The 26,152-nt window shown below is 40.1% G+C and overlaps 1 protein-coding gene across 1 annotated transcript; it reads left to right on the top strand.

Moving 5' to 3' along the window:
• Window positions 1-22,618: 22,618 nt before the first annotated feature.
• On the top strand, window positions 22,619-23,749 carry LOC308104644 (neurexophilin-1-like; the record flags this gene model as incomplete). Its single annotated transcript, XM_080455105.1, has 2 exons — window positions 22,619-22,678; window positions 23,000-23,749. The coding sequence occupies 2 exons, from the start codon at window positions 22,619-22,621 to the stop codon at window positions 23,747-23,749; spliced, it is 810 nt and encodes a 269-aa protein (XP_080311231.1).
• Window positions 23,750-26,152: the final 2,403 nt, after the last annotated feature.

Below are 26,152 nucleotides of genomic sequence, written 5' to 3'. Positions count from 1 at the left end.
AGGTAGAAAAAACTTTCATTAGCTGCAGGTTTATTGCCGTAGTATAGCTGAACTGTACTAAAGCAGACTGTACACATAGTAAAATATGAACAAGAGCATAAAAGCTTTGCTAGAAAGGCCTTCTCTTTCTGTTGTGATTGTAATACCTGGACACACAGATACAAAAATTCAATTGGTATCCTAATTTAAAAAAAATGTTGATCTCCCATTTTGTTACAGACAGACTCCACAGATAGATATACCAGAATTTGTGTAATTCAGATAAGGACTTATAATAAGATCAGGCCTTTCAGATAAAATAAAGCTAGAGATAAACTTTTTCAAGTCAATGAAAGCTAATTTTTTATCCCACGATTTTGTAACCCCATTTTTTACACCCAGTATGTAATCCTGGGCACTACCTTCCCTCTGCCAACCTAGGGAGGCCAGGGCCGAGCTCATGCCTCCTTCAATGCATGAGAGCCAACTGACCTTCTTGTCACCTGATAGGGGGGAGTTTCCCTGGTTGGACGTAGCGCGTGGAAGGAACACGTTATTCCAACCAGTTCCTTTCCCCTCCATCAGGCGCCCCGGCTGGGGGGAGGCAGTATAGTGACCAGGATTACTGCATGTTTTTGTGAGGGTACCTACCCTAGGGAACACAGGGAGAACATGCAAACTCCACACAGAAAGGCCCTTTCACCGACCCCACCTAGGGTATGGGCACTGATGACGCGGAGGAGAGAACACGCCCCCAGCGCCCACAGCATCACCTGCGGGAATCAAACCCAGGACCTTCTAGCTGTGCGGCGACAGCGCTACCGACTGCGCCACCGTGCCCCACGAAGCTATGAAATCTAGGATAAGTTTAAACTGCAACACTATTTTAAACAATATGTAGTGGGGGTCCCTGCTTCATCTCTCTCTCAGCTAGGAGTCCTTGGTCTGAAAAGCGTTGAAGATAGATCCCTGCTCTAGTCAGAACTCCTGACACTCCTGGCACAAAACCAGACCTGGAAACTTAACCGTCCACAGCCAAAGTGAGCATTATTTCAACAGGTTATGCAGGTTATGCGGTTTTCTTTTTACTTTGAGAACCAGCCCTGACCCTCTAATGATCTCTGCACGGACCTGGGTGAAAGAATACTGATTGATTTTCAGTTGCAATACCTGGACACACAGAGATTAAAATGCTACCGTAATTGTCTAATCAAAAAATTTTGGTTGTACTATTAAAAAGGTGAAACAATACTCAATCCGTCCAATTTACAGGTTGGAGATGTGGACCTGTCTATAAGCGCTTAAAATAGAACAATGAACTCTTGCTGTCGTACTTCCTGTTGTGGGACCAGGACCAGTAGAAACTGCGGTTGTAGAACCTGGTGTAGGTGTGGTAGTAGTACACACCATACCTGCAAAGTAAGTAAAATAAATAAATGAATACATGCATACAAACACAGATTGAAAAGAAAACACCACAATAACCACAGAATGTAGTTACTGTAGGTTACATTTTCAGATATATCAACACAGAAGGGACAATTATCTACTTACTTATTATCGCTAAAAGCAATACGGGCAACATGGTGGCAGGATTCTCCTCACCAGCCTGCTGAGAACAGAATTGTTAATTTATTAATTTTCAATTGTCTAGAGACTATGTTTTCGCTCATGTCTGTCTGTCCGTGTGTCCGTCCATCCGTGTGTTTGTCTGTGAGCAGCTAATTGGACCAATCGGCGTGAAACTTTGCACACACACTTCTGGGAAACCAAGAAAGCTTTTTTTCACTACGGCCTGTTATAGCGCCACCAGGAGGCCAATATGCAAAACATTTATATTACTCCTACAGATTTTGTCCAAACCTCACGCAAATCGGTATTATCTCTATGGTCACGTGATCAAGACGTATCTGTTTCATATTCAATTCTGATTGGCCTCGACTGTTTTCCTAAGTTAACGGGAGTGGCCCGTTTTACGCAAAATGCCACAAATCATGAACGGAGCCCAATGGCCGTGAAACTTTGCATACACACTCACAGTAGGCCAAGGAAGAACCTCCAGCCCAAATATTTCGAATCGGCCTCATGGTGATGCTACAACAGCCCACTTCACATTTTGGCCTATAACTCTTCAACCATAGGTCGTACAATCAAAATCAAAAAGCCTGTTTTCCCTGGATTTCATGGATCATGAGTCATGACGAAACTCTCCATATACTGTAGGCCCCATGCAGCCATTTGTGCCATAATACATTTTCCAGCATTTCATGTATTGTTCAAAACACACTTTTTGCTACCACTCAGATTGTTTCCAAAATTCACACAAATTGATACACATTACTGTATCTCTGTAGCCTGACACTCAGCCTGAATTTTCATTTCGTTTCACTCCATTATTCAGTCTGAAAGCCCTATCAATGCAGCCAATTTCTGAGATGGGGGCATGGCCAAAGTTTTTTTTTCAAAGACTCTTTGGCGATTGGTTCATACTGGATTATCCCGATCCCGATTAGTCGTACAGATTTTCAACCGAGAAACACCCGTCTTCGACAGGGTCACCAGACCCTGAATGCGAGGCAAACGATTCAGGGGGTGGAGCCAGGCTAGTATCTCTGGGGTCGGTCAAGTGGTAATGTGTCAGATCATTCAGATTCCATTCCAATAGGCTATGACTGACTTCCAAATTTTGCGGGCCCTGGGTAGGCAACACGGCCTGTCAGAGACCTTTGCTCTGAGGAGCACACTTTTCTAGTTTAACCTGTGTTTAAATAGGCTAAAGGCACATTGAGATTGTCATCTCTTTTTCAAATGGGCCCTGTTCAAGAAGGCAAACATACAGTATATAGTTTTACATATAAACAACATTAAAACAAAATCAAGATAATGATAGATAATAAAGTAGGGAATTTAAAGACATGAGCACTCCATGGCAAGCAGGGGTCCACATTTGTTTTGTTAAAATAAGAATTTCCAACAAGCAAGTCTAGATTCAAATTGTTTTGTAGTAGACTTCAAGAGAATGGGCCGCCATAGCTCAAAGCATGTTTCACAAATTCAGTTCTCAAAGCGGAAACATAAGACTTTTGTAATATCCAATCCAATCCATTACTCCAATTAATGAGTAATGTGTTTATGTAAATTGATAGCTGCCCCAGGATAGCTTTATACAAACAAATACAAATGTGTCTTAGACTCTTATGGTCAAAGTTGACTGACAATTCATACAATACGCAATATGTGAAGGATTTGTTCGCAAAGCAGTAGGCCTATGACATAGTGTTTCTAAAGTAGGAACACTATGTCATAGGCATTCATAAAATTTCACCACAATCCAATAGGCAAAAACTTAGCAGCCACAAGCTGCTTTTTTCTGCTTGAAAGCTGAAACAAGCCTTGATTTCAAAGTAAAAAAAAACAATAGCATTATGTACAGTATGTGTACTGTATGTGACACAACAACAAAAAAAACACTGGAGAAGGGGAACTCAGGTTTATGGCTCTTTAGCGGTCTAATCCAACTTAGTACAGTATGTTACTGACACATAAATTAGTCCCTTAATATAATGTAGACTATACAGTACATTAAGTTTACATCTTTTACTAGTTTGTCCTATGCACAGTGGTGGAAATTAACTACAATTTTGAGGTACTTTTACTTTGAATATATCCATTTCTTGATATCACATCTCAGAGGCAAATGTATGGCCCCACCTTTATCAGCTGCAATATTAAAGTAATGAACAAATGTTGCATTACTAATTACAATCCAATTGCTTTTACATTGGTACTGTAAGTATAATTTGAGGCCAATACTTTTGTACTTACAGTATGTAAAATGTGGTAACGGTAACAAAGTATTCCTACATTGTGGTAATAATGCTACTTTTACTTCAAGTAAGAGTCACTCGGACCTTCATCAGGCCTCAAATGTTGCAAAATATGACATTGAATAATAATAACACCACCAACCAACAACAACAATAAAAACAAAAACGCATCAATTAATTAGCTGTTCTCAAGTTAATAGATAATGAATAGAGCAGTCACCTGTTTCTGATAACCTGTGTCTCTGTCTCCTGTGTCCTGTATTGATGAATCTTTGAGTGTGTCAGAGTCTCAGAGCCACTGAGCTGTCAGGGCATTTATAATAGGAGATGGAATGCTACAGATCCACAAACATGTTGTTACACCAGTTAACAAAACCCAATTAGAAGTCTTACCTGACTTAGCCCTTTGGCCTTTGCTACTCTCGGTAGCATAGGTAATTAACATTTACAGTGTATGACTAGTTGCCATGCCCGACAATTAACTCTATTCATGGTATTCGTGGTCTCAAAGATAAAAGGTACGTTCGGCATATGTGTCAACTTTATGTGCTATCAAAACATAATGGTTCAATTAATTAACCACTTCTCCAAACCTGTATCCGTAACTGAAGACATCTTGCACTTCTCAGCCCTTGTTACAGTACAGTAAGATTGCACTCAAATGAAAGCGGCTCAAGTAATATGTCATCATCCAAAGGGTATCTTGCTAACTGTTATGAACAGTTGCGATCAGCTTTATCAACTTACATTTGATAGTGTTCCAGTTCCAATTTTGTTCGGTCATTTCTTTGTGTGATCACTTTCAATTTCACATATTTAATCTGTATCCTGTGTGAGTTCTCTGCCCTGATTGGATCAAATTGGTATATCCCGACCTAAAAATGCATTTGCTGTTTAGTAAAGAGCTGGAGAGACAGGGTGACTCCCGTTACTGAACAAACACTCTATAGTAACAAGTACTATCAGAATATAGAGCTATTTAGCACTTATTTTAACAAACAATATCACTTACCCTACTGTACCTACTTTTACTTTACTTGAGCATTTCAATTGTTTTGATACTGTTTCATACTTCTACTCCACTACATCTCAGATATCAAGTAACCGTAGTGGAGGGAAAAAGTGCAATATTTGCATATTGCACTTTTCCCCTCCACTACGGTTACTTGATTTCTTTAGTTACTGGTTACTTTGCAGATTTAGGTTATTAATACAAAAAATGCATTAACCACTCTACACGCTACATTATACTTGGGCTATTAAAAAATACAAGCTCATAACGTGTTGCATTGCGTTATGAGCTTGTTATACAGGCCTTTACTTGATATTTCTACTTTTACTTGATGTGATCACATCTTCCACAACTGGTTATGATCACTATTACACAACAGTCATAACCAAAGCCTGTAATATATGCCTCTAAGGGCTGATTCTAGGTTAGCTTGTAAACCAGCTATTCTCTTTGATCATGATTTACAAAAAACAATATTATGTTATGTGTTAACATAGTGTCATGGATGTTGGAATTTAGATTGTGAATGTAGATAATGAGTAGTATTAAAACATTCAGGCTTCACACATGAGTGTATGTACGTACGCACGCGCACGCACGCGCACGCACGCGCACGCACGCACGCACGCACGCACGCACGCACGCACACACACACACACACACACACACACACACACACACACACACACACACACACACACACACACACACACACACACACACACACACACACACACACACACACACACACACACACACACACACACACACACACACACACACACACACACACACACACACAGACAGACAGACAGCAGTGTGAACTGGTAATTACTTGTCATTTACCTTGGTAATAATACAAATACAAATATATCATTATTAATATTACTAATGCATTATGATTTTGTGATAAACTCCAGTGTTTAAGATGACTGATGACTGGCTTAGAGCTATAGATACCTCTATGCTGGTGGGAACTGCATTGTTAGGTTTCAGTGCTGCGTTTGATGTGCCTGAACCTGTTCTTGGTTTGCTCTTTTTTTCCCTCTACACACCAAACCTCTTTGTGGAAAATAGCCGATCTACAAGCTCACAACGCGTCACAGTGTGATGTGTTGCGAGCTTGTAGATCGGCTATTTTCGGTGAGTGTTACCCCCAGAATAGGGATTCTGGATTCAAGTTATGTAATGTAAAAAAAACTCTGGTCCTCACAGTTAGGACCCCTGATACCCCTGTTGAAGACCCATGTGTTCATGGTCCATGGTATTCATTCTTCTGCTTTAATGTGGATCCAGAGTTCTCTGTCCTGCAGATCACAGCTAGTGTATGTGACAGGCATGTTTGATGTTCAAGTCAGTCATGAGAGGCAAAATAGCCAATTTTCATAAGGGAAGGGGGGCCTCCCTGCTGGTCAACTATATTAAATTGTGTAAAGTGGCGAGTGGCACCTCCCCAAGCACAGGTCTAGGGGTTATCAGCTGAAGAAATGTTGTTAATAATAATAATAATAATAATAATAATAATAATAATAATAATAATAATAATAATAATAATAATAATAAATAAATACTTAGATGCTTAAGTATATTACGTAATGATTATTTCATTATAAATCCAGTAAGTCCAGTATGTTGCTGGTGCCGATAATCTACCGGTAATTGAGTATGGGAAAACCGGTCTACATACCTGAATACAGCCAAGTGACTGAACTGGTTTCTTATAAGTAAGTGCTAAGCCGTCTCGTGGAGAGATAACATTTAGACAAAGAACATTCATAATTATACATAATTAGCTCTTAAGAAGTGGCTCAAATGACGTGGACAAATTTTCCCACAGGGATTAATGATGTATAACTTAACTTGGATTCAAAGAAAAATCACTTCCATCTTCTGTATAATGTTCAAATCTAAGTATGTTGCTTTCCAACATTGTGAAAGTCATTAGTATACATAATTGCACTCATTGTATAAGCGTGCTGTCTATACTGTATTGAGGTCTGTAATTATGTCGACTTAATGTTTGCAGGCAAGTTTAGGTGGAGGGATGTCTGAGATTGTAAATTCACAAAAACTGTAGTGATCAGTGACCGATCTGAATAATATTTGGGAATTGTGTTCTGATCAGACTAGTAATTTGCAAGATTAGCAACGGACAGACAGACACACACAAACAGACACACAGGGGTGAAAACAATCTCTACCCTCAGCCTGGCGGAGATTAAAAAAAAGGCATTAAAGATAAAGAGTGGAAAGAATAAAATGCAAGGCAATATAAGAATAAACGTCAAAGTGCAATTAGCTTAACTTTTTTTTATTAGTGAAACTTAAAGGGATATTTCACTTTCAAACATGTTTGGGGTAATTTTGTCATCTACTCAAGCTTTTATGAGTAAGTTGCTTCAAGTACTTCAGTAATTGGATATTTGATATTCATTTTATCAGACACTCCCTCTTCCAGTATAAATCCATTGCAACTTCAAGCTCCATTTTAGATTCATTGAAAACACCCGTCCTTGGTGTTTTTTCAATTACTTTTTTCATTATTATCTCCGCCAGGTCGAAGCATGGCAGAGACTATGTTTTGCACCGTGTCCGTCCATTTGTCGTTCCGTCTCCGTCCGTTCGTAGCTTATCTCCGGTATGGTTGGCCCGGTCTAACATGGTTAAAATGGAGTTTCAAGTTACAATGGGTTTGTATACAGTAGGAAAGGGGCGTGTCTAATAAAATGGATATGAAATATCTAAATACTGAATCAAGCAACTTAAAAATTGTCTGGGGTGCTCACAAAAGCCTGAGTAGACGTTAAAATTGCCCCAAACAACCCCCCCCAAAATATCCCTTTAACATGGTAAATGGTGTGCCTTTATCCAAAGAGCGTTACAAAGTGCATTACATTCACCCATTCACACGGCAGAGGAAACCATGTAAGGCATCAACGTGCTCTTCAGGAGCAGTTAGGACTTCAGTGTATTGCTCAAGGATACTTTGACACGAACCCAGGGGGAGCCGGGGATTGAACCGGGAACCATCGATTCCCAAGCGGCCACTCTGCCCTCTGAGATAGTAATGATGTCATTACTTGTTTCTAAAACAGTGGTTCTCAAACTTTTTCAAGTCAAGAACCCCCACATTATTTGTCCATGAACCCCCATCAGAAAATATTTTGTGTCGGGGACCCTCATACAAGATTTGTGTTTCTGTAAAAAATTGTCCAACATTTTCAAGATAGAGAACGTGCCAATATGCGATGCGTTGTGAGCTTGTATATCTGGTATTTTCAGATGGTCTATATACAGTAGGGTTAAAGTGGTTTAACTGATTAATTTGGCTGGGGACCCCCCTGGAACCCCCTCAAGGACCCCTGGATCCATAGCATGCATGTACAGCTACATAACTAAGTGACTTTTGGTTTAGGGCCCCCAAAAACCATGGGATGGCACCGATACTCACAACTGCAGTTGTCTATATTGTCTTGCATTCTTTCTCATGAAGCTGTCCAGCCACTCCACATTCCTCTCACCTGTCCCACAATAGCCCTCATAAGGAAACAGGTCATTGTTTAAAAACAATGTATGTACTACAGGTGTAACCAAAAATAGCCCAATCTCAAATGGTAATCTCTCTCTGTAACAAATTACTCTTTACTAGCTTTGTTACCCCTATTGAACACCCTGTCTGCGTCCTTGGGTTGGGTTCAAGGCATTCTTACAGGATGAGATGAGAAGAGAATAGTGATGTGCGGGTCGGGTTTTTTCATGACCCGCCCCGCGACGGAACGCGACCCGCCTCAACCCGCCCCGCGAACCCATATATAAATCTATGGCTCAACCCGCCCCGCGACCCGCGGTGGGAATATATATATATATTATATAGCGCTCTTTTAAGTACCCAAAGTCCCTTTACATGTCTACAGTAGCACAACATTGTCATGGGCTGAATAAACAAGCATGTTGGTCAAAATAGGGTTTTTTTTTTTTTTTTTCGTGGAGAGCGGCTGACCCGCTCACCCTCAGCCCGCATAATTTTCTCTGAAATCCTGACTCGACCTACCCGCGCCGCGGGTTGACCCGCGGGTCCCGCGGGTTACGGGTCGACCCGCTCATCACTAGAAGAGAAGATATTATATCAGTAATAAAGTAGGTAAAATTGTAGGATACTATTACTAGTATCTAGGAGACAGTATTACTTTAAATATTACAATAACTTCTGCAAAGAGGAGTTCACAGAGTTGGAGTTTCAGTAGAACTAGCGCGACAGAAATACTATGAACTCCTTTCTTGTCACAATGCTCTCCTCATTAAACACTTCATAGATTTTAGAAATAGAATTACTTGTTTTCATAACATTAGCGTCAATGCTAAGTTTGATAAACAGGTACACTGCATAGTTTTAACAGACTATGTGCTGCTCCTCTGTCTGTGTGCACTCACTCACTGCGCAGTGTGCTGTGCTCTGAGCTGTAGAACAGCAGCAAGAGAGGAGAGGGGGGGGAGTTGCATGGTTTTGACGGACAGTTTGAGGATCCAATGGAGTTGGGAGGTTTTGTCAAAGGCGCTTTTTAATACTTTTCATTGGTAAAAAAATATGTATGTTTTACACAGACGTAAAGGGTGTTCAATAGCGTTGATTTATGAAGAAAGAAAAGAAGCTGAAAATTAAGTTAGCTGGTTGCTCCTGGACAGCGATGATATACTGTAGAAGGTACTGTGGCAGCTACTGATACATTCTGGTGTTATGCCACGCTTATACATTGTACAAACAATTTTTATTATCCTATTAGTATAAAACTACTCCTAATGTTTCATATTTTTTTTAAACAACTGATCTACAAGCTCACAATACAATGCATCTTGTAGGTATGCAGGGTTAAAGCGGTTAAACTGATTTTGATGCTATATGAACTAAGTTTGCTGGGGACCCCCTGAAACCCCCTCAAGGACCTCTGGGGGTCCCTGGACCCCACTTTGAGAACCACTAGTCTAAATAGGGATACCATTATCTGCTCAATCAATCACTACACTGGCTGATAAGACCAACTAAAAGCTGCACAAGCTTCTGCTTCTCTCTGTTCGTAAGATAGCAGTGTGCCCTGTTTGCTCCAGACCACTCATCATTTTAATACCAATACCATGGGCGCTAAATAGGTGCCAAATCATTTGGTATTTAGACAATGTGGGCCCTGGGTGTAAAAATGACAAATGCAATGTGTGCAATGGTTGGAAAATAGCAATGTGTAGGGCGCCACTGTGTAGGGCCCTAAATACTTTCTTAGTGCCAAAACACTCTCACTCTCTCTCTCCAGTGAGCCAACATGCACAATACTGTAGGCGATAATTGTCTCCTAGAACGACGACGCAGCTTTTGATTGGCTGGATTGGAACGGGGGTAAGGGAGTGCTCGCCTTGCTAGATTGCGCGCGTCAGTGTTTACTGTGCCTATAACCCTGACCTTAATCCTATAACCATAGCCTCCCAAAACCTATGCCTTATTCACTGTCCTATTAGGGTTAGGGTTGACACTGGGAACATAGGAACCTGGGAACATACACTACCAATTTTACTTAAAGGTAGGGCAAGTGATTTTCTTTGGTTAAAATAAGTGTTTAATAGCTCTTTATTCTGATAGTACTCATTGCTATAGAGTGTTTGTTCAGTAACAGGAGTCTCTCCAGTTCTTTATTAAACAGAAAATACAAATTTTACCCAATCAGGATAGAGAACTCAGACAGAATACAGATTAAACAAGTGAAACTTGAAGTGATGACACAAAGAAATGAGCAGACACAATTGGAACTGGAACACTATTAAAAAAAAAGTAAGCTGATAAATGGGTACTCTCTCCTGATTGGCTGAAATTGTGTCACCTACCTGAAAATGTATTTGCTGTTTATCAAAGAGCTGGAGGGACAGAGAGACTCCTTTTACTGAACACACACTCTATAGCAATGATTACTATAAGAATATAGTACTTTAACCTTTTAACAAAAAACTTTTTGTTTTAACAAAAAAATATCACTTACAATACCTTTAAAGACAATTGTATGCTTGCGCTGACAAAGAACTGTCAAAGAATGACAATGATGTGGAACTTGAGTCTGGTGGGGCAGTGTGAAAAAAAGTGAATTTGTTGTCTAAACTTGGTGGTAAATGATGAGAAATAGGCAAATGAGGCTAAATGTATGTTTTGCAAATTCATGGGTGTGTATTATGTAACAAAAACATAAATGCTACATGCAGAGCAAGCTGAAGCTCTAAGGAGGACACATAAAGAGCAAGCTGAAGCTCTGAGGAGGACACAGAGTGAGCAAGCTGAAGCTTGCACAGTATAAGTATAACATACACAGTATACATACATTGCTGCTATGCTCAGGCACCTTAGTTTTTTATTATCTCAGGTACTTTGTAAATATGTAGATAACTTGTCTGGCCTTCTGTTGCTCTCTTGTTTTGATCTCCTTCCCACTTGCCCCCCACCCATCTTCTTCTCCCCCCCCCCCCCCCCCCTCTTCTTTCTATGGAAATTAACGTTGCGATGGGAACGATGTACAAAAACGAATTTCACCCACTTTTTTACCTTGTAAACCTGTGATGTGACAATAAAACTGATTCTGATTCTGATTCTGATTCTGATTCTCTGAGGAGGACACATAGAGAGCAAGCTGAAGCTCTGAGGAGGACACATAGAGAGCAAGCTGAAGCTCTGAGGAGGACACATAGAGAGCAAGCTGAAGCTCTGAGGAGGACACAGAGTGAGCAAGCTGAGGCTCTGAGGACACAGGAGGAGCAGGCTCGCCAGGCCGAGGTGCTGAGAAGGGCACAGAGTGACCAGGCTGAGGCTCTGAGGAAGAAACAGAGGGCAGCGGCTGTCAGTGAGGTCAAACATCAAAGTGATGCAGATGGCCCACCAGTTGTTGAAGTGCTCTCTTCCTCTGTGGAAAAAGGCCAGAAGAAGAATAAAAGGAAGGTCCCAGTGGTGATTGAATTGAGTCTGATGAGATGCAGGCAGAGCAGAAAGTCCAGAAAGTTTTTTTGTATTTAGATTTTGTTTTTATGGCTCTTTGTGAATTTTGTTTTTAAGAATTGCTCTGTCTCCTAACAGTAGCAATTAGGGGCTGCGTGTAAGAGCCATTATGACTTGTTTCTATTTTGATGACGTAGGGCTGGGTCAAGGCCAAGGTTTCCAAGGTATTTAACCAGGTCTGTAATCAAGGGCAGATGTTACTGGTGGGAGGCAATGGTTTTTTGACTGTGTTTGAGAGAGCTGGTCTATATCCTGTGCGTATAAGTGTTTATGTTTAATTGTATTTATTTTATTGTATGCTGGAGTGCCGACCAAAGTACAGAGAATAAATCCTTTTTTGTTATGAACTTCACGGACGGTTTGGCTGCGCGCGCGTGCGTGCATGCGCAGGGGGGGCCTGATCACTGTGCTGTGCCTCCCGGCCCGGCTTTGAGTTGTTCCGCCACTGAAAACAACCCTAGCCGACGGCAACCAGTAGTGCCAGAAGTACAGGACTTTTGACACTACAGTGAGCTTGCCGTTTGGCATGCCGTTTGTGATGCCAATATACTGCATACGTTTGCTTACATGGAGGGCAAACCAGTCCTACTGTATAGTAAGAGATTGTGATGATACAATTCATTTCTCAAGGCCTAATCTTTTATGTAACCTTTATGAGTCACCAGGTAGACACTGGGTTATTAGAGCTAAACGTCTTAGCAAATAGCATTACTGCGAGAGTAAGATTCCATTTTGCCAGGCTGCAAAACAAATGCTATCCATTCTACATCATCTGAATATACTTCCAAGATATCTGAATCTTCCCTACACACATGCAAAACGTTTTATTAATAAATAAGCAAGCTTAATAAACAAAATAGCATAGAGGACAATAGCAATTTTAGTAACTAGAGAAGCTTCTAGACCCAGTTAAGCAAAAGTGCACATACTTTATATATTAGTAAAAAATATGGATGGTAATGTAGATAAGCCCTAAGGGTTATTATAGATTAACACGTTAAATACCGTACCCTATTTATGGAAACTAGCAAATTAAATATTTTGGGTGTGACATGCAGGAAATAGATGTGCTAGCAATGTCCTCAAACCAGACTTCACACTTATGTCTTAAGAAATGCTGAGAAAGGCCTAGGGCTGAGGCGCATCTGCCGCTTTGTTTGTTTGTTTTTTCCTTTGGGTCGGCACTCATCATACTCTGAAGACTTTTGTTTACTGAGTACTTGTTTCTTTGCCTGGAATGCCTTGCACGGGATGAGGATAATGTGGAAATCAGACATAATGGGAGAAGACCTCAAGAGGCGGCTGTTACATTACATTACATTACATTACAGTCATTTAGCAGACGCTTTTATCCAAAGCGACTTACAATAAGTGTATTCAACATAGGTAGGGAACGAAAACTACCAGAAGTCTTTAGTGCACTTTCTGCAAAAACAAGCAACCAAGAGTATACCTAGCGCTAACGTAAAAGTGCAATATATCAGCTACCTATTTCCTTAAACAGATGAGACAAAATAGCTAAATCAAATGAGCATGAGCTAAAACAAATAAGTGTATCGACTAAACAAGATCCAATAAACAATACAACAATAGAAAACAAGCGTTCGTACAACTAGTTAACAACAAGTAGGTCAGGCAGAGAGGAAGGGTAGTGTTTCCTGAAGAGGTGGGTTTTCAAACTGGCTGTTAGCTACAGTGGAATCAGTGCTGCTGTATGGGGCTGAGACATGGACCCTCACAGCACAGGAAAGGGTCCTGGGTGGAGTCTACACAAGAATGCTATGACCTAGCCTAGCCTTTGTATTGAATGTGAGCAGGGCAGAGGGCAACTGGTTTAGCAAGAAATACATTACATTACATTGATAAATTATGTAGGCATAAAAAGGACACTTTATCCTGTGAAGGCAATAAGGCAAGTGCTCCAGCACTGGCTGACTCTTTTTTATGACCTGAATATTGCCTACAGTGTAGCTGCTGGCATTATCATTTATTGTTGTAGTTGTTTGTTGTTTTCTTTATTTGTTAATGTTTAGTTATTATGCTGAAATTGTTGTACCGGAAGTGGCTTTTCTATGTATTCCGGACATTTGGCCATATATGGTGTCCCAGTCAAATGGCTCCCAAGCGGCAGTGTGTGCCACACGCCCGTGTGAAGGGGTGTGTGTGTTTGTAAGCAATAACTTTTGAGTACCTTGGACTGCACCTCATTCCCTTTACAAGCACTATGCAGCCAGAGAGGTAATTTCATGTCTATTTCAAGTGTATTTTCTTTTGTTATGCTACATGTTTATTGTTTATCTTCCTGATCGTTATTTACTTTTATCAACAGTTTGACGTTGGTTTATATGGAGCCGCAAGAGCTTAAATAAACTACCAGTGAACAAATCCAACTGACTCATCTGTGAAGGGAGTGACAGTCAAACTCTGAGCTGAGAGGAGCCACGACATCTCGTCGCACCTCTAAGTACTCTACCTGCGTGGAGTCAAACTCTAGCATAACAACCACTGCAGTCCAAGGCCACCCTGCGCCGCTGAGAGGTCTACCGTCTATCAGACGACAGCAGTCCAGCAGAACCGCGACCAAGCGGGCCGATGCGACTCCCCTACCGTTCCACGGTATTGCGCGCCCGCTCCGTTCTACCACAGCCGGAGCTGCTCGGTGGAAGCGCAGCCGCAGGGATCCCTTGAACGCCCCCCCCCCATCTCACAACGTTGCTCGTTAGCCAACAAAGACACGCTGGTTTCGTTGGACAAGAAGTACAGCAAGTTAGTGCACAACGACAGTCGTAAAGGAACTGACTGTGGTGCTACTATAAAATCGCATTGTTATGCAAATGAGTCCCGAATGGACTAGAGCATTTATTAATGGTGGCTTTTGTTTTGATAGTCTTAAAGTGTTGCATAATGTTTAAAGGTGTTAATTAAATGCAAGAAACACATTCATTGGATTTGGTTTAGTGTATGGTTATGTAAAGTGTGTAGGTTTAAAGTTAAGTTAAGATGTCACAAGCAACAACTCAAACAAGTGAGTTGGGCATCTAAAGAACCTGCACAAACAAGGCACCTGCACAAGCTTAAAAACCAATCCAAAAGATGTACCCAATTAAAGAGGTTCAAGAGAGTTTACAAACCAAAAGTTTAAAGGGTTTGTTATACAAGTTTGATTGTGTGCATGCACACTGGAAAGTCCAAAGCAAGACAGCTGACACAGTTGTCATCAACAAGGCCCCACTAAGTATTTTGCTAGAATATGTCCATACTATTTGGAAAGATCTAGAAGAATTGAATGCCCTTTACAATGGATATTGGGAAATTGAAAGAGCCAAACAGTCATCTGCGTCGCAGGCTGTACAAATGTGTTCTAGTCACACAAAGTGATGTCTATAAAGCTCACATGCTAGGAACAGAGGAAGCATTAAAGTGTTCTGATAATGGAGAAGCCACAGCTGAGCTAGCAGCCATTCGGGCAGTTCTAAGGCTCGTGGAAGAGCAGGACCAGCAGCAAGTGAAGCTGGATGTACTGCGATATGACGCCCTCATACAGAAGCAGAATAGTGAGCAGATCAGACAAGAACTTGAGCACTTGGAGGCGCTTGAAAATCTAGCCGCACAAGCTCTGCCAGAAATGAGCTTGGTTGCTGAAGGCCCCGGTGCTTCCGGCTCTTTCATGACTGCAGAAGTGCTTATGGTAAAGAAGCCCGTTACTAGGAAAACGGTTCAAGTGAAGAAGCCTGTTGCAGCCAAGAAGGTGGCAGCAAAGAAGCCTGCAACCACAAAGAAATCACAGAGAACCAAGAAGCCTGCTGGAAAGAAAGTAGCAGCTAAACGCCTGAAGAAGGCTACCAAGAGCTCCAGAAAGGATCCAGGGCATAACATGAACTGGAGAGGAAAAAGGAAAAAAAGGATGAACTTTAAGGAGCACAGGAAAAAAGGGCTCATAAGATGTGCTAATGTGGGAGGCAAAAACAGTCGACCACCTGACTAAAGCTTACTTTTGCTCATCCTTGTTCACAGGTCTCAAACCAGGTCAAAAGGTTGTACAGTCACAATGTTGGCATATTTGAAGTTTATTTGAATTGTTATATTGAAGAGTTTTATGATTTGAGGGTTGTACAAAGGAGAAGCAGAAGTTTGGAAAGAAGATGAATTATTTCAATTTAAAAGTATTATGATGAAATCAAGGTTCATGAGGCTTTCGAAATATTGTGTTCTAATATATTTATGTTAAAGGAGTTTAAAGGTCATTTGAAATCCCAGAAGTGATTTGGTGGGGAGTGTAGCTGCTGGCATTATCATTTATTGTTCTAGTTGTTTGTTGTTTTCTTTATTTGTTAATGTTTAGTTATTATGCTGAAATTGTTGTACCGGAAGTGGCTTTTCTAAGTATTCCGGACATTTGGCCATATATGGTGTCCCAGTCAAATGGCTCCCGTGTGAACGGGTGTGTGTGTGTTTGTAAGCAGCGTGGCGCTGATAACTTTTGAGTACCTTGGACTGCACCTCATTCCCTTTACAAGCACTATGCAGCCAGAGAGGTAATTTCATGTCTATTTCAAGTGTATTTTCTTTTGTTATGCTACATGTTTATTGTTTATCTTACTGATCGTTATTTACTTTTATCAACAGTTTGACGTTGGTTTATATGGAGCCGCAAGAGTGCTTAAATAAACTACCAGTGAACAAATCCAACTGACTCATCTGTGAAGGGAGTGACATACAGTATTTGAATATTGCCTATTTGTCCTGTGTTTGGGTCCTGCTTAAACCCACCCTGACCCCCATACATAGTTATTTTAGCTCTTCAGCTGCCCTCATAGACAAATAGAGATGTTAAAGTGAAATTCATTCTTCATTGCAGTGTCTGACACTGTGCAAGGAAGAATTAATTCGTTTTTGGCAAGTGACAAAAAAACAATGGATTTTCAGGGGTGGGGTTGAGTATGATGGAACAGCAAAATGGCTGTTGTGTGAATATGGTCAATCTGTGAATGCACTCGCTTTCAAGCGGACTGTTAATTTCCATAACTGACAGGCTCTTTCATGTCAAATGAGAGCTTTTATACATCAAGGATTCTAGTTGTTACTAGGCAAGGGACAATATGAAAATTTCATGTCATGATTATTGATTATCCTAGCCAAAAAGATTGTGATTTACGATATTGTCATGATAATCATCAATAAATAAATAAATAAAATGTGGTTAAAAGTCTTGCATCATAGGACAACACCCAGCAGGTAATGACAAGAGAAACTAAATAAATATTAGGGATTTTTTTCCAAAGATTCACATGGTGCAATTATTTATATGTTGTAAATGTAGAAATTGTTTTTATTGTACGACCTACGGTTCAGAAATCGTAATGCGGCCTGTTAAAGTGTCACCATGAGGTCGATTTGAAAGATTTGGGGTGTGCATGCAAAGTTTGACGCAGATCGGTCCAACTGTCCAGACAGACAGTCATATAGACAGGAGCGAAAACATAATCTCATAATCGGCCTGGTGGAGAAAACAATCAAATAATCTTAACCATTTCAATATATTTTTCCAACCTTACTTACATGTATGAGTCATGTTTTAAATTCCGTATTTTGAGTTTTTCCATACTCATCTGTTGAGTGCTCCAAAACTTACTGTGATAATGAATAACTATCATTAAAATGCATTTTATTTTTCACTCTGAAGAATAAATCTATTAGTTATTTGAACGTGTTCAGGAAAATCTGAAGCTTATAATTAAGAGGTTAAGGGCCTACAATATACCTTATAATAACTATTGATAATCACTTAGGAATTCCCTTAAGAAGAATTACTTCACAAGTCACATGACCTGAGCAGATGCATTATCATCATCATATGAAGGCATAAAAGAGCAACGCTGTCTTCATCTTGTGCTGCCCCCTACTGTTGCTTTCCCTTCACAGGCAGGTACACGTTACAGAATTATCACAACTTTAGCTTTCTTCATCATCACCATTATCATAGTTTCATTTCATATTTTGTCCCCAATTATTTTATTTTTTTAAATGTACACGATAGCAGATATTTGTATGTAGACCTATTTTGTCTGCCTGTTGAACAGGGTTACAACAGTCAGTGAAGTGACTACCAGGATCAGCAGGGATGCAAAGTGACTGGGAGTGCCACTCCAGACCTCACCAGCCATTCACCTGGAAAAGGAAAAAAAGAAGTACTATTAAATCACAAAGGTATATAATAGATACAGTATATGGTATTTTATGATTTCAGATCAATAAAAATAAGAGAGCTGTACCTCCACTGTGACTCTTCCAGGTTAATGGTCCCATTGAGACCCCAGCAGTGTCATAGGACAGCTCCCTGCGTTTTATTTGGTGGTTGCCAGGGTAGCAAGGCTGCGGCCCAGCAGGAGTCCATATCAGTGGCGATCTTTTGTATGTCAACTCCCTCCGATCGCACCCCGATGTACATCCTCTGGTCTATTTTCACTTCCATGTTACTTTCACCGGTGTAGGGAAAACCATAGCCGCCAGTCTCATTTGATAACTGCCCATCCCTGATGGAAGTCTCCCGGACACAATACTACAGAAAAACCAAACAAATAAGTTATATAATGTGATCCGAATTAGAAGTCGTCTTTCTTTGTGTTATCTTAGCTATTCATCAATACGTACCACACTGCAAATCAGCAGGCCACTGGGGGATTTCCAGCCCCAAGACTGCACAGGTTCTCTCATAGACCGAGACAGCGCTACACAGCATGCCATTGGCCGGTGTCTGGAGGCAGAGGTCATAGACATAGGAAGTGAAGAATGGCTGAGGGTCAGAATGCGGGTGGCAGGTGTTGAACGGGCCAGTCGTGTTGGTGATGATGCTACACAGCTGTGAGTACTCCTCTTTGAAGCGACAGTCCTCTACAGTCCATCTGTGGCCCCACATCTAGCAAGGATACAGAGGCTCAGGTTAAGCTTGCATAAAATTATCATAAAGTAATAAAATAGCAGATTTACAAGGGATGCGTTGTGAGCTTGTAAATCTGCTATTTTCTAGGAAGAATCTGACAGATCCGTCTCGCTCACATGATCATAGAGATAATAATGTGTACTGTTTTGCGTGATGTTTGGAAATGAGTAGAAGCAATAGGCTATAAAAAAAATGTTTTGCAAAAATAGGCCTCCTAGTGGCACTATAATAGGGCAATGTGAAAAGGGTGGCATTTGTTCCTCAACGTAGTGGGAATGTTCGTGCAAATCGGCAATCGAACGCTGCGTTCATGATTTGAGGCATTTAGTTCAAAACGGGCCACTCCTGCAAACTTTAGATGCCAATCTTAGCCTATCAGGATGGCATATGAAAAATTGGACACATCCATCTTGATCGACTATTAAGATCATGTGTACTGATTTGCGTGATATTTGGATACAATCTGAATGAGTAATATAAAAAAATCAGTGTCACCAGTGTGAAGTGAGCGGTGTTATTTAGAAACAACAGTGGTCATCAGTGATGGAAGCTCACTTTAAAAAAATATTATTTTTTTTTAAGTGCGTGGTGCTATTTATAGGTTATTATTTCATCATGCGTCTCGCTAGCCAATCAAAGCAAAGGGTCTGAATAGAGTCAGCCAATCACGGTACGGCGAAAAGGGTGTGAATAGAGTCAGCCAATCACAGTAGAGGGAAAGACAAATTCCCAACCCCACTTATAGGAGCGGCTACACCGCTCAAAAAATGTGTTCCACATAAGTCGGCCTCCCGGTGGCGCTATAAAACGCAGATTTTTTTCCTTGGCCTCTAGGGAGTGTGCATACAAAGTTTTACACAGATCGTGCAGTACCGTGAATTCGCCTGGTATAGCGACACCTTGAGGCTGATTTGAAAAGTTTTAAGTGGCATTTCTTCCTCGGCCTGGTGGGAATGTGCGTGCAACATTTCACAGAAATCGCACGCTGTGTTCATGATTTGAGGCATTTTATTCAAAACACACACCTGCAAACATTGGAAGCCATTCTTAGCCAATCAGGATGGAATATGAAAATCTGAAAGAGCAAAACATAGTCTCAGCCATGTCTTCGGCCTGGCAAGGGCAAAAAGAAAGTGAGGATCTGTTGAATCCCACAGTAAAAAGTAAAACATTCAAGTGCGGAGAATACCACACTAGGTGTGAATGGTAAACACCAAGGAACCCTGCACATTTTCAATACTCCACAAAATACAACTCAGTGGTGGCCGAAGTAGGTTACTCAACCCCAGAGTTACTTGAGTGAAAGTATAGATTACTCAACTACAAGTGAAAGTTTCTCTGTGAAATTTGTACTTGAGTTAAACTGTGTAATGTGTTGGGAACAGTAGTAGAAGACTAGAATGGGTCCAACAGTTAGTCCAGGTAACTGACAGAGAACAGAAAACAACTTCAATACAGCTGGTTTATTTAGCAGCCTATAATGTAAACATCGACATATCGAGCCAGATCTCACGGTACTAACATATTTTATCAATAACAGGAACATACCACCGTGCATTTACTCTGCGCGCCAACACACAACAGAGAATATATTGGAAGTGAAGTCAAATACATTGTATACACTGAGAAGAACAGCAAAACAAAAGGAAGCAGTGCACCACCTTTGGTACCAACTGGCATTGCATATGCCTACATATACTGACTGTTACAACTGGAGTACTTGCTTTTACAAATATTTAAGCATTCAAAAGTACAAATTTTAAAGTAAGTGATGAGTCTGACACTCAGGATATTCACGATGATGTTGATAATGGATCTTGAGTGTTTTCATCACGATAAAAGATAAAAGATTACATCCTCCCATATCTACTTAGTACTTGTTACAAGTAGCCTACTACACTACAGTATAGTATGTGTCCTGTTTTCAATTCTGTATTTTGAGTTTTTCCACAGTCCTTTACATCTGTTGAGATCACTGAATAATTCATTTGTTATTTGAAAGACAAATAACAGTGTTCTGAAAGATCTGAAGCTTATAACCAACAATAGAGGGTTAAGTCCCTATATTTTACTGTACAATATAATGATTATTGATAAACATTTCGAAATTCCCCCAGTACGAATAATTATTTGAATGTTCTAATTTTCACACACTATGTTTTCCTTTAAAGAGAAAAAAAACAAGTGGTTTAGGACGGTACACTCAAATGTGGTTCCTAAAGTAAAAAAAACGTGATTTAGAGCTATATATAAAAAGCACACAATTCATAGTAAACTGCAACCAGTTGGCACTTTTGGGCCTTTGGAGACGTTTGGACCAATCGACTGAGTGGCTAGCTGCATGATCACAGTAGTATTTGACTTTTTTTCTCTCAGACTGTAATTGGCTTTCTGGTCACAAGATGGCAGCAAAAGCATGACTATGTTGCTGATATCACACGCTCAGACACAGATACAGTATGACCCATACACACTCCATGAAAATAAACTATTATGGTCCATGGTCAAGACAAGTGGTAGGACAATTATCATATAAAGGGTTAGCCGATGGCAGTGATTACCTATGCAATGTTTAATTTTTTTAATATATATATATATATATATATATATATATATATATATATATATATATATATATATATTTTTTGTATATAGTGTATTGTATATTCTGTCATATATAGCTATACTTAAGCATAAAGGTGTGCATACACTGTATCCCAAGAGAAGGTAGGGATGCTTTTCAATAACTATGTCTTGATTACATCACTGCATGGCAGTGACGTACAAAATATCAGATCTACACGCATGTCACATTGCTACATGCTGTGTGCATTACAGATCAGCCATTTAAGGCAAAAAGATTCGGTTTAGAGGGAAAAAGTAGCGGTCCAAGTATAGAGCCCTGGGGGACTCCGGTTAACTAATTACATGGTTTAAGTGGTGCAGCTTCTTTGGGGAGTTCCTCAGAGAGTGTCACAGCAGCAGCACAAAGTGACCATGAGACCCGCAGATTCATAAGCAATCTGTCAAGGCAACAAAATGTGTCCCATGGGATTTTACTTCCCATAATTGCCTCATGCATGCATATAGCCTATGTTTACAGTACAAATGAGGAGATGCACTCATTTGGTACGGAGGTAAATGTAAGATGCTGCAAATCCTTATGCCTAATTTATGCTTGGGTGACAGTGTCATGTAACATGTTACTCAATAAAAATGGCTTACGTTGACACTTTTCACACAAGCATGAATTGGTCTTTAATAACACACATCATTGGAAAGTAACATGACTATTGAAAGAGAATTAATACTTGAAGTACTATGTTGCTGATATCACACGCTCATTTATTGTGTATTGTATACTCTGTCATAAAATAGCTAATTATAGCTTAAAGGTGTGCATACACTGTATCCAAAGAGAAGGTAGGGGTGCTTTTCAATAACTATGTCTTGACTACACCACTGCAAGGCAGTGACGTACATTGTGTGTGTGTGTGTGTGTGTGTGTGTGTGTGTGTGTGTGTGTGTGAGAGAGAGAGAGAGCGAGAGAGCGAGAAGGGAGGGGAGGCAGGTAGTGCATGAGTGGTTGTTTAAAATCTACAGCTCTGAGTGTTTCACATACAGTACACCAAATTCTCAGATTGTCTGAAGAGTCAGGCTGTGAGGTGATTGTGAACCACAGTAGTGTCCTGTCCATCATTTGGGGAGTACTTCAGCAGGACAAGTCATTTTATGGATATTTCTACCTAACATGGAACACTAAATCTTTCCATAACTTACTTTGCCAGTGTCGACCATAGGTGAGAGTGGATGGATTTTATGACGGGTACTCATGCACTATGGAGATACACGCCAGGCTGTGCTTCATTTGGATACTCCTGAAAGGAACAGTTTATTTGGTAAGTGAATCTACAACTACACAGTAAAATCCAGTGTTAACTATTGAGGGTAGAAATGTACACTTAAAACTCTGGATTACACATACCCACCTGACTCTGAATGCACATGTCAGTATGCCAACAATGTAATTGAAAGGAAGGATGTACCTAAGTTATAATGCATCTTTGTTATCAATTAAATATGTATAGGAGGGCAAACATATCAAATTACTCAACAAAATTCATACATACTTACTTCTTGTTTTCTTTTAATTTGGCCAATATCTCTTTTCTCTATAATTGTATAGCTTGTCTTCTTTTCTTCCCATCTCCTCTCAGCAGTTGGTCCTTAGCCAAGACCAGACCCATGGCAATTATACCATTGGCAAAGGAACATTGACTGAGACTGAGAAACTCAAGAGAAAGCAAGAACCTTCCACTCAGAAGCACTGGGCGCTCCACACCAAGAGTCAGAACCAGAACACCAAACTTTCTGTCCACTCATCCATCCCTTTCTCAAAGCAGGAATTTTGGGAAATGCTTGGAGTCCACAGCAATTCTGACCCCTCTGTACAGATAAACCTTCGTCCCATCATGAAAGTTCACGGAACATCAAAGTTCTCCAAGATGTTCAGTTGGGGTGACTTTTATTCCAACATCAAGACGGTCAAACTGAATTTGCTGATCATGGGCAAAATCGTTGATCATGGAAATGGCTCCCTTGGAGTGTACTTCCGCCACAACTCCACGGGGGAGGGCAACGTGTCCGTGAGCCTTGTCCCACCCATGAAAGAGGTGGAGTTTGACCTGGAACGCCAGAGTGTGGTCCACCCTAAAGACTCGAAGACGTTCAACTGCAGAGTGGACTATGAGAAGGTGGAACGGAGCAAAAAGGTGACGCCATGCAACTATGACCCATCCAAGACTTGTGCCCAGGAGCAGACCCAGAGCCACGTCAACTGGATGTGCTCCAAACCTTTCCAGGTCATCTGTATCTATGTATCTTTCTACAGTACGGATTACAGGCTGGTCCAGAAAGTGTGTCCAGATTACAACTACCATAGTCAAGCTCCCTACTTAGCCTCAGGTTAATTGCACGTTCAAAGTTAGAACATTTAAGAATTAAGCTTTAAGCCCACAAGATACTGCATAGTGCTCAAGCAATGTTGAGTCAAGCAATGGGGATGCTCCAAGAGTTTGCTAGGTATTTTAAAGAGTATTGCGTAACAAAATATGGTAGGCTATACTGCATACTGTATACATTATTTATAATAGCCTATATCTGCCTCTTTGTTTGGCAAAGTCTTGCTTGTAGTAGACTACTAAATTCTACACTATACTGTATAGGCATTTTCACTGACAACTGTCCCCCTGATCCACTGATGTTTGAATGAGGTTATGGATTGTTAAGGGCTGATATATCCTTGGAAAACAGATGATCTGCTGTGGTGACCCCGGTGGGAATTAGCCAAAAGAAAAAGGGCTGATATATGCAGTGTTGGGCAACCTACTTTACAAACAGCACCTTTAAGTAAAGTGTTACCTGGCACTTGTAATGTAGCCTGGTAAACCCTCCCTCCGGATATCTGAGATTTCCGGAGGGAGGGTTTACCAGGCTACTTGTAATGTGCTGTTCCACTGAGTTTATAATGCATTATGACCAGCACTTATAAATGATATTATTATAGTAAGTTATATTTCATAAACGTTGTTATAAGTTATGCGTAATTATAAACCTTTATAACAAGTGCTATAATGACTTATAAGTGCATTATGAATGTGGTTATAACGCATTATAGACCCAACCATAATATAAAGTCTGACCCTTATCTGCTGTAGCTTTATTTTCAGTTGTAGCTTTTGTCAAGGTACCCAGCAAAGTACATGGTGAAAGAAAACTGCTTACCTACATAAGAGCTAAATCGTTCTGAAAGCTGTGGAGATACCCACAAGCTACTGCCCTGCACTGGATATTTAATAATCTTTCAAAGGATCAAATAACCGATATCTCCCTACAGATCACCTTATGTAATGTGAACATTTCTTTCACCATCTTATAGTCAGCAATATATATATATTAAGGGGGAGGGCATACAGTAGACGGAGTATTATTCGGTGTAAATTATCTTCATTTGTTAAATTAAGTAGCTCCATATTCTGTTACTCATCATTGCTATTGCATAGTTTGTTCAGTAACAGGGGTCTCTCCCTGTCTTTCCAGCTCTTTAGTAAATAAAAAAATCTATGTTCAGGTCAGGATACAAATTTCATCCAATCAAACAACTCAAACAAAAACAATGAGCAGACAAAATTGGAACAGAAAGAATGTGAAGCTGGTAAATGGGTCTCTCTTGACTGGAGGAATTTGTATTTTCTGTTAAGAGCAGATATGAGGAGAGATGTGGACGCCGCTGCCACAGAATAAACAATCTATAGCAATGATTACTATCAGAATATAGAGCTTTAACTTTTTGACAAAAATATTTTTCTTTTAGCCAAAAAACATAACTTGCAGCACCTTTAAATTCAGCACTGTATTCAGAATGCTCCCATGTTCCTCACCCACACATTTAAAGTGCAGAGAGACTGGGGACAAGATAAAAGAGCAAAGAACTTGGAAAAGTGAATCTCAAATGTCACAAAATGTGATTAATTGAACTGCTCGAGACTATGAAGTGGAATGCTGCAAGCAGTTTGCAATGCATTCTTTCATAATGGCAACGTTTATAGTGCATAGACTCAATCTTAATCCATTAAGACCGGGAACGCATCTGTGTCACTTTAGATTTCTTTGGCCAAATAAAAATAGCAGATCTACAAGCTCATAGCGCCGCACCAAGTGCCACGCTATGAGCTTGTAGATCTGCTATTTTTTTTTAAACAAAAAAAGTGTGCAAATCTTTGAATATATATTTACACTTTTAACTCAAATCTTTGCTTCTGTAACCAGTTTGAGAACCACTGATATTATAGCAGCATAGGTTTTTTCAACAAAAAAAAATGTTAGAAGACAATTGTAGAATCCCCCAGAAGCAAAGATTTGAGTTAAAAGTTTTCGCTTAAAAAAAAAATTAATATATATATTATATATTCAAAGATTTGCTTTTTGATTTTTCAAAAATATTTTTGAATAGCCAAAGAAATCTAAAAATGACACAGATGCGTTCCCGGTCTTAATGGGTTAAATACCACATCTGAAATCTGCAAGTCTGAAAATATTATGGATAATTGCAGGATCCTTTTCCAGTTTAGCATTTAAAATGAAATATGTTGATGCAGTGACGTTCTTCAATTAGGCAAAAGGCTGAATTCAAGTGAAGCCCTGCAGGCTCATCGTAAAATCACCGAGCGTCTTAATTACATGGCTTTCTGGTGCTCATTAAAATGATGGATGGTGCCACCTAGTTCTAACTAAATGTGACAAAGTATGCTTTTAGTTTACCCCATGATGAAAAGAACAAAAGTTTGGGCTGCCAAGAAGTATCATGACAAAGA

This window comes from Gymnoscopelus braueri, assembly GCF_963280865.1.
Source record: "Gymnoscopelus braueri genome assembly, chromosome: 17".
Classification (NCBI taxonomy): Eukaryota; Metazoa; Chordata; class Actinopteri; order Myctophiformes; family Myctophidae; genus Gymnoscopelus; species Gymnoscopelus braueri.
The sequence above is the reverse complement of the archived record's forward strand: the minus strand, read 5'-3'. Positions and strand labels throughout refer to the sequence as shown.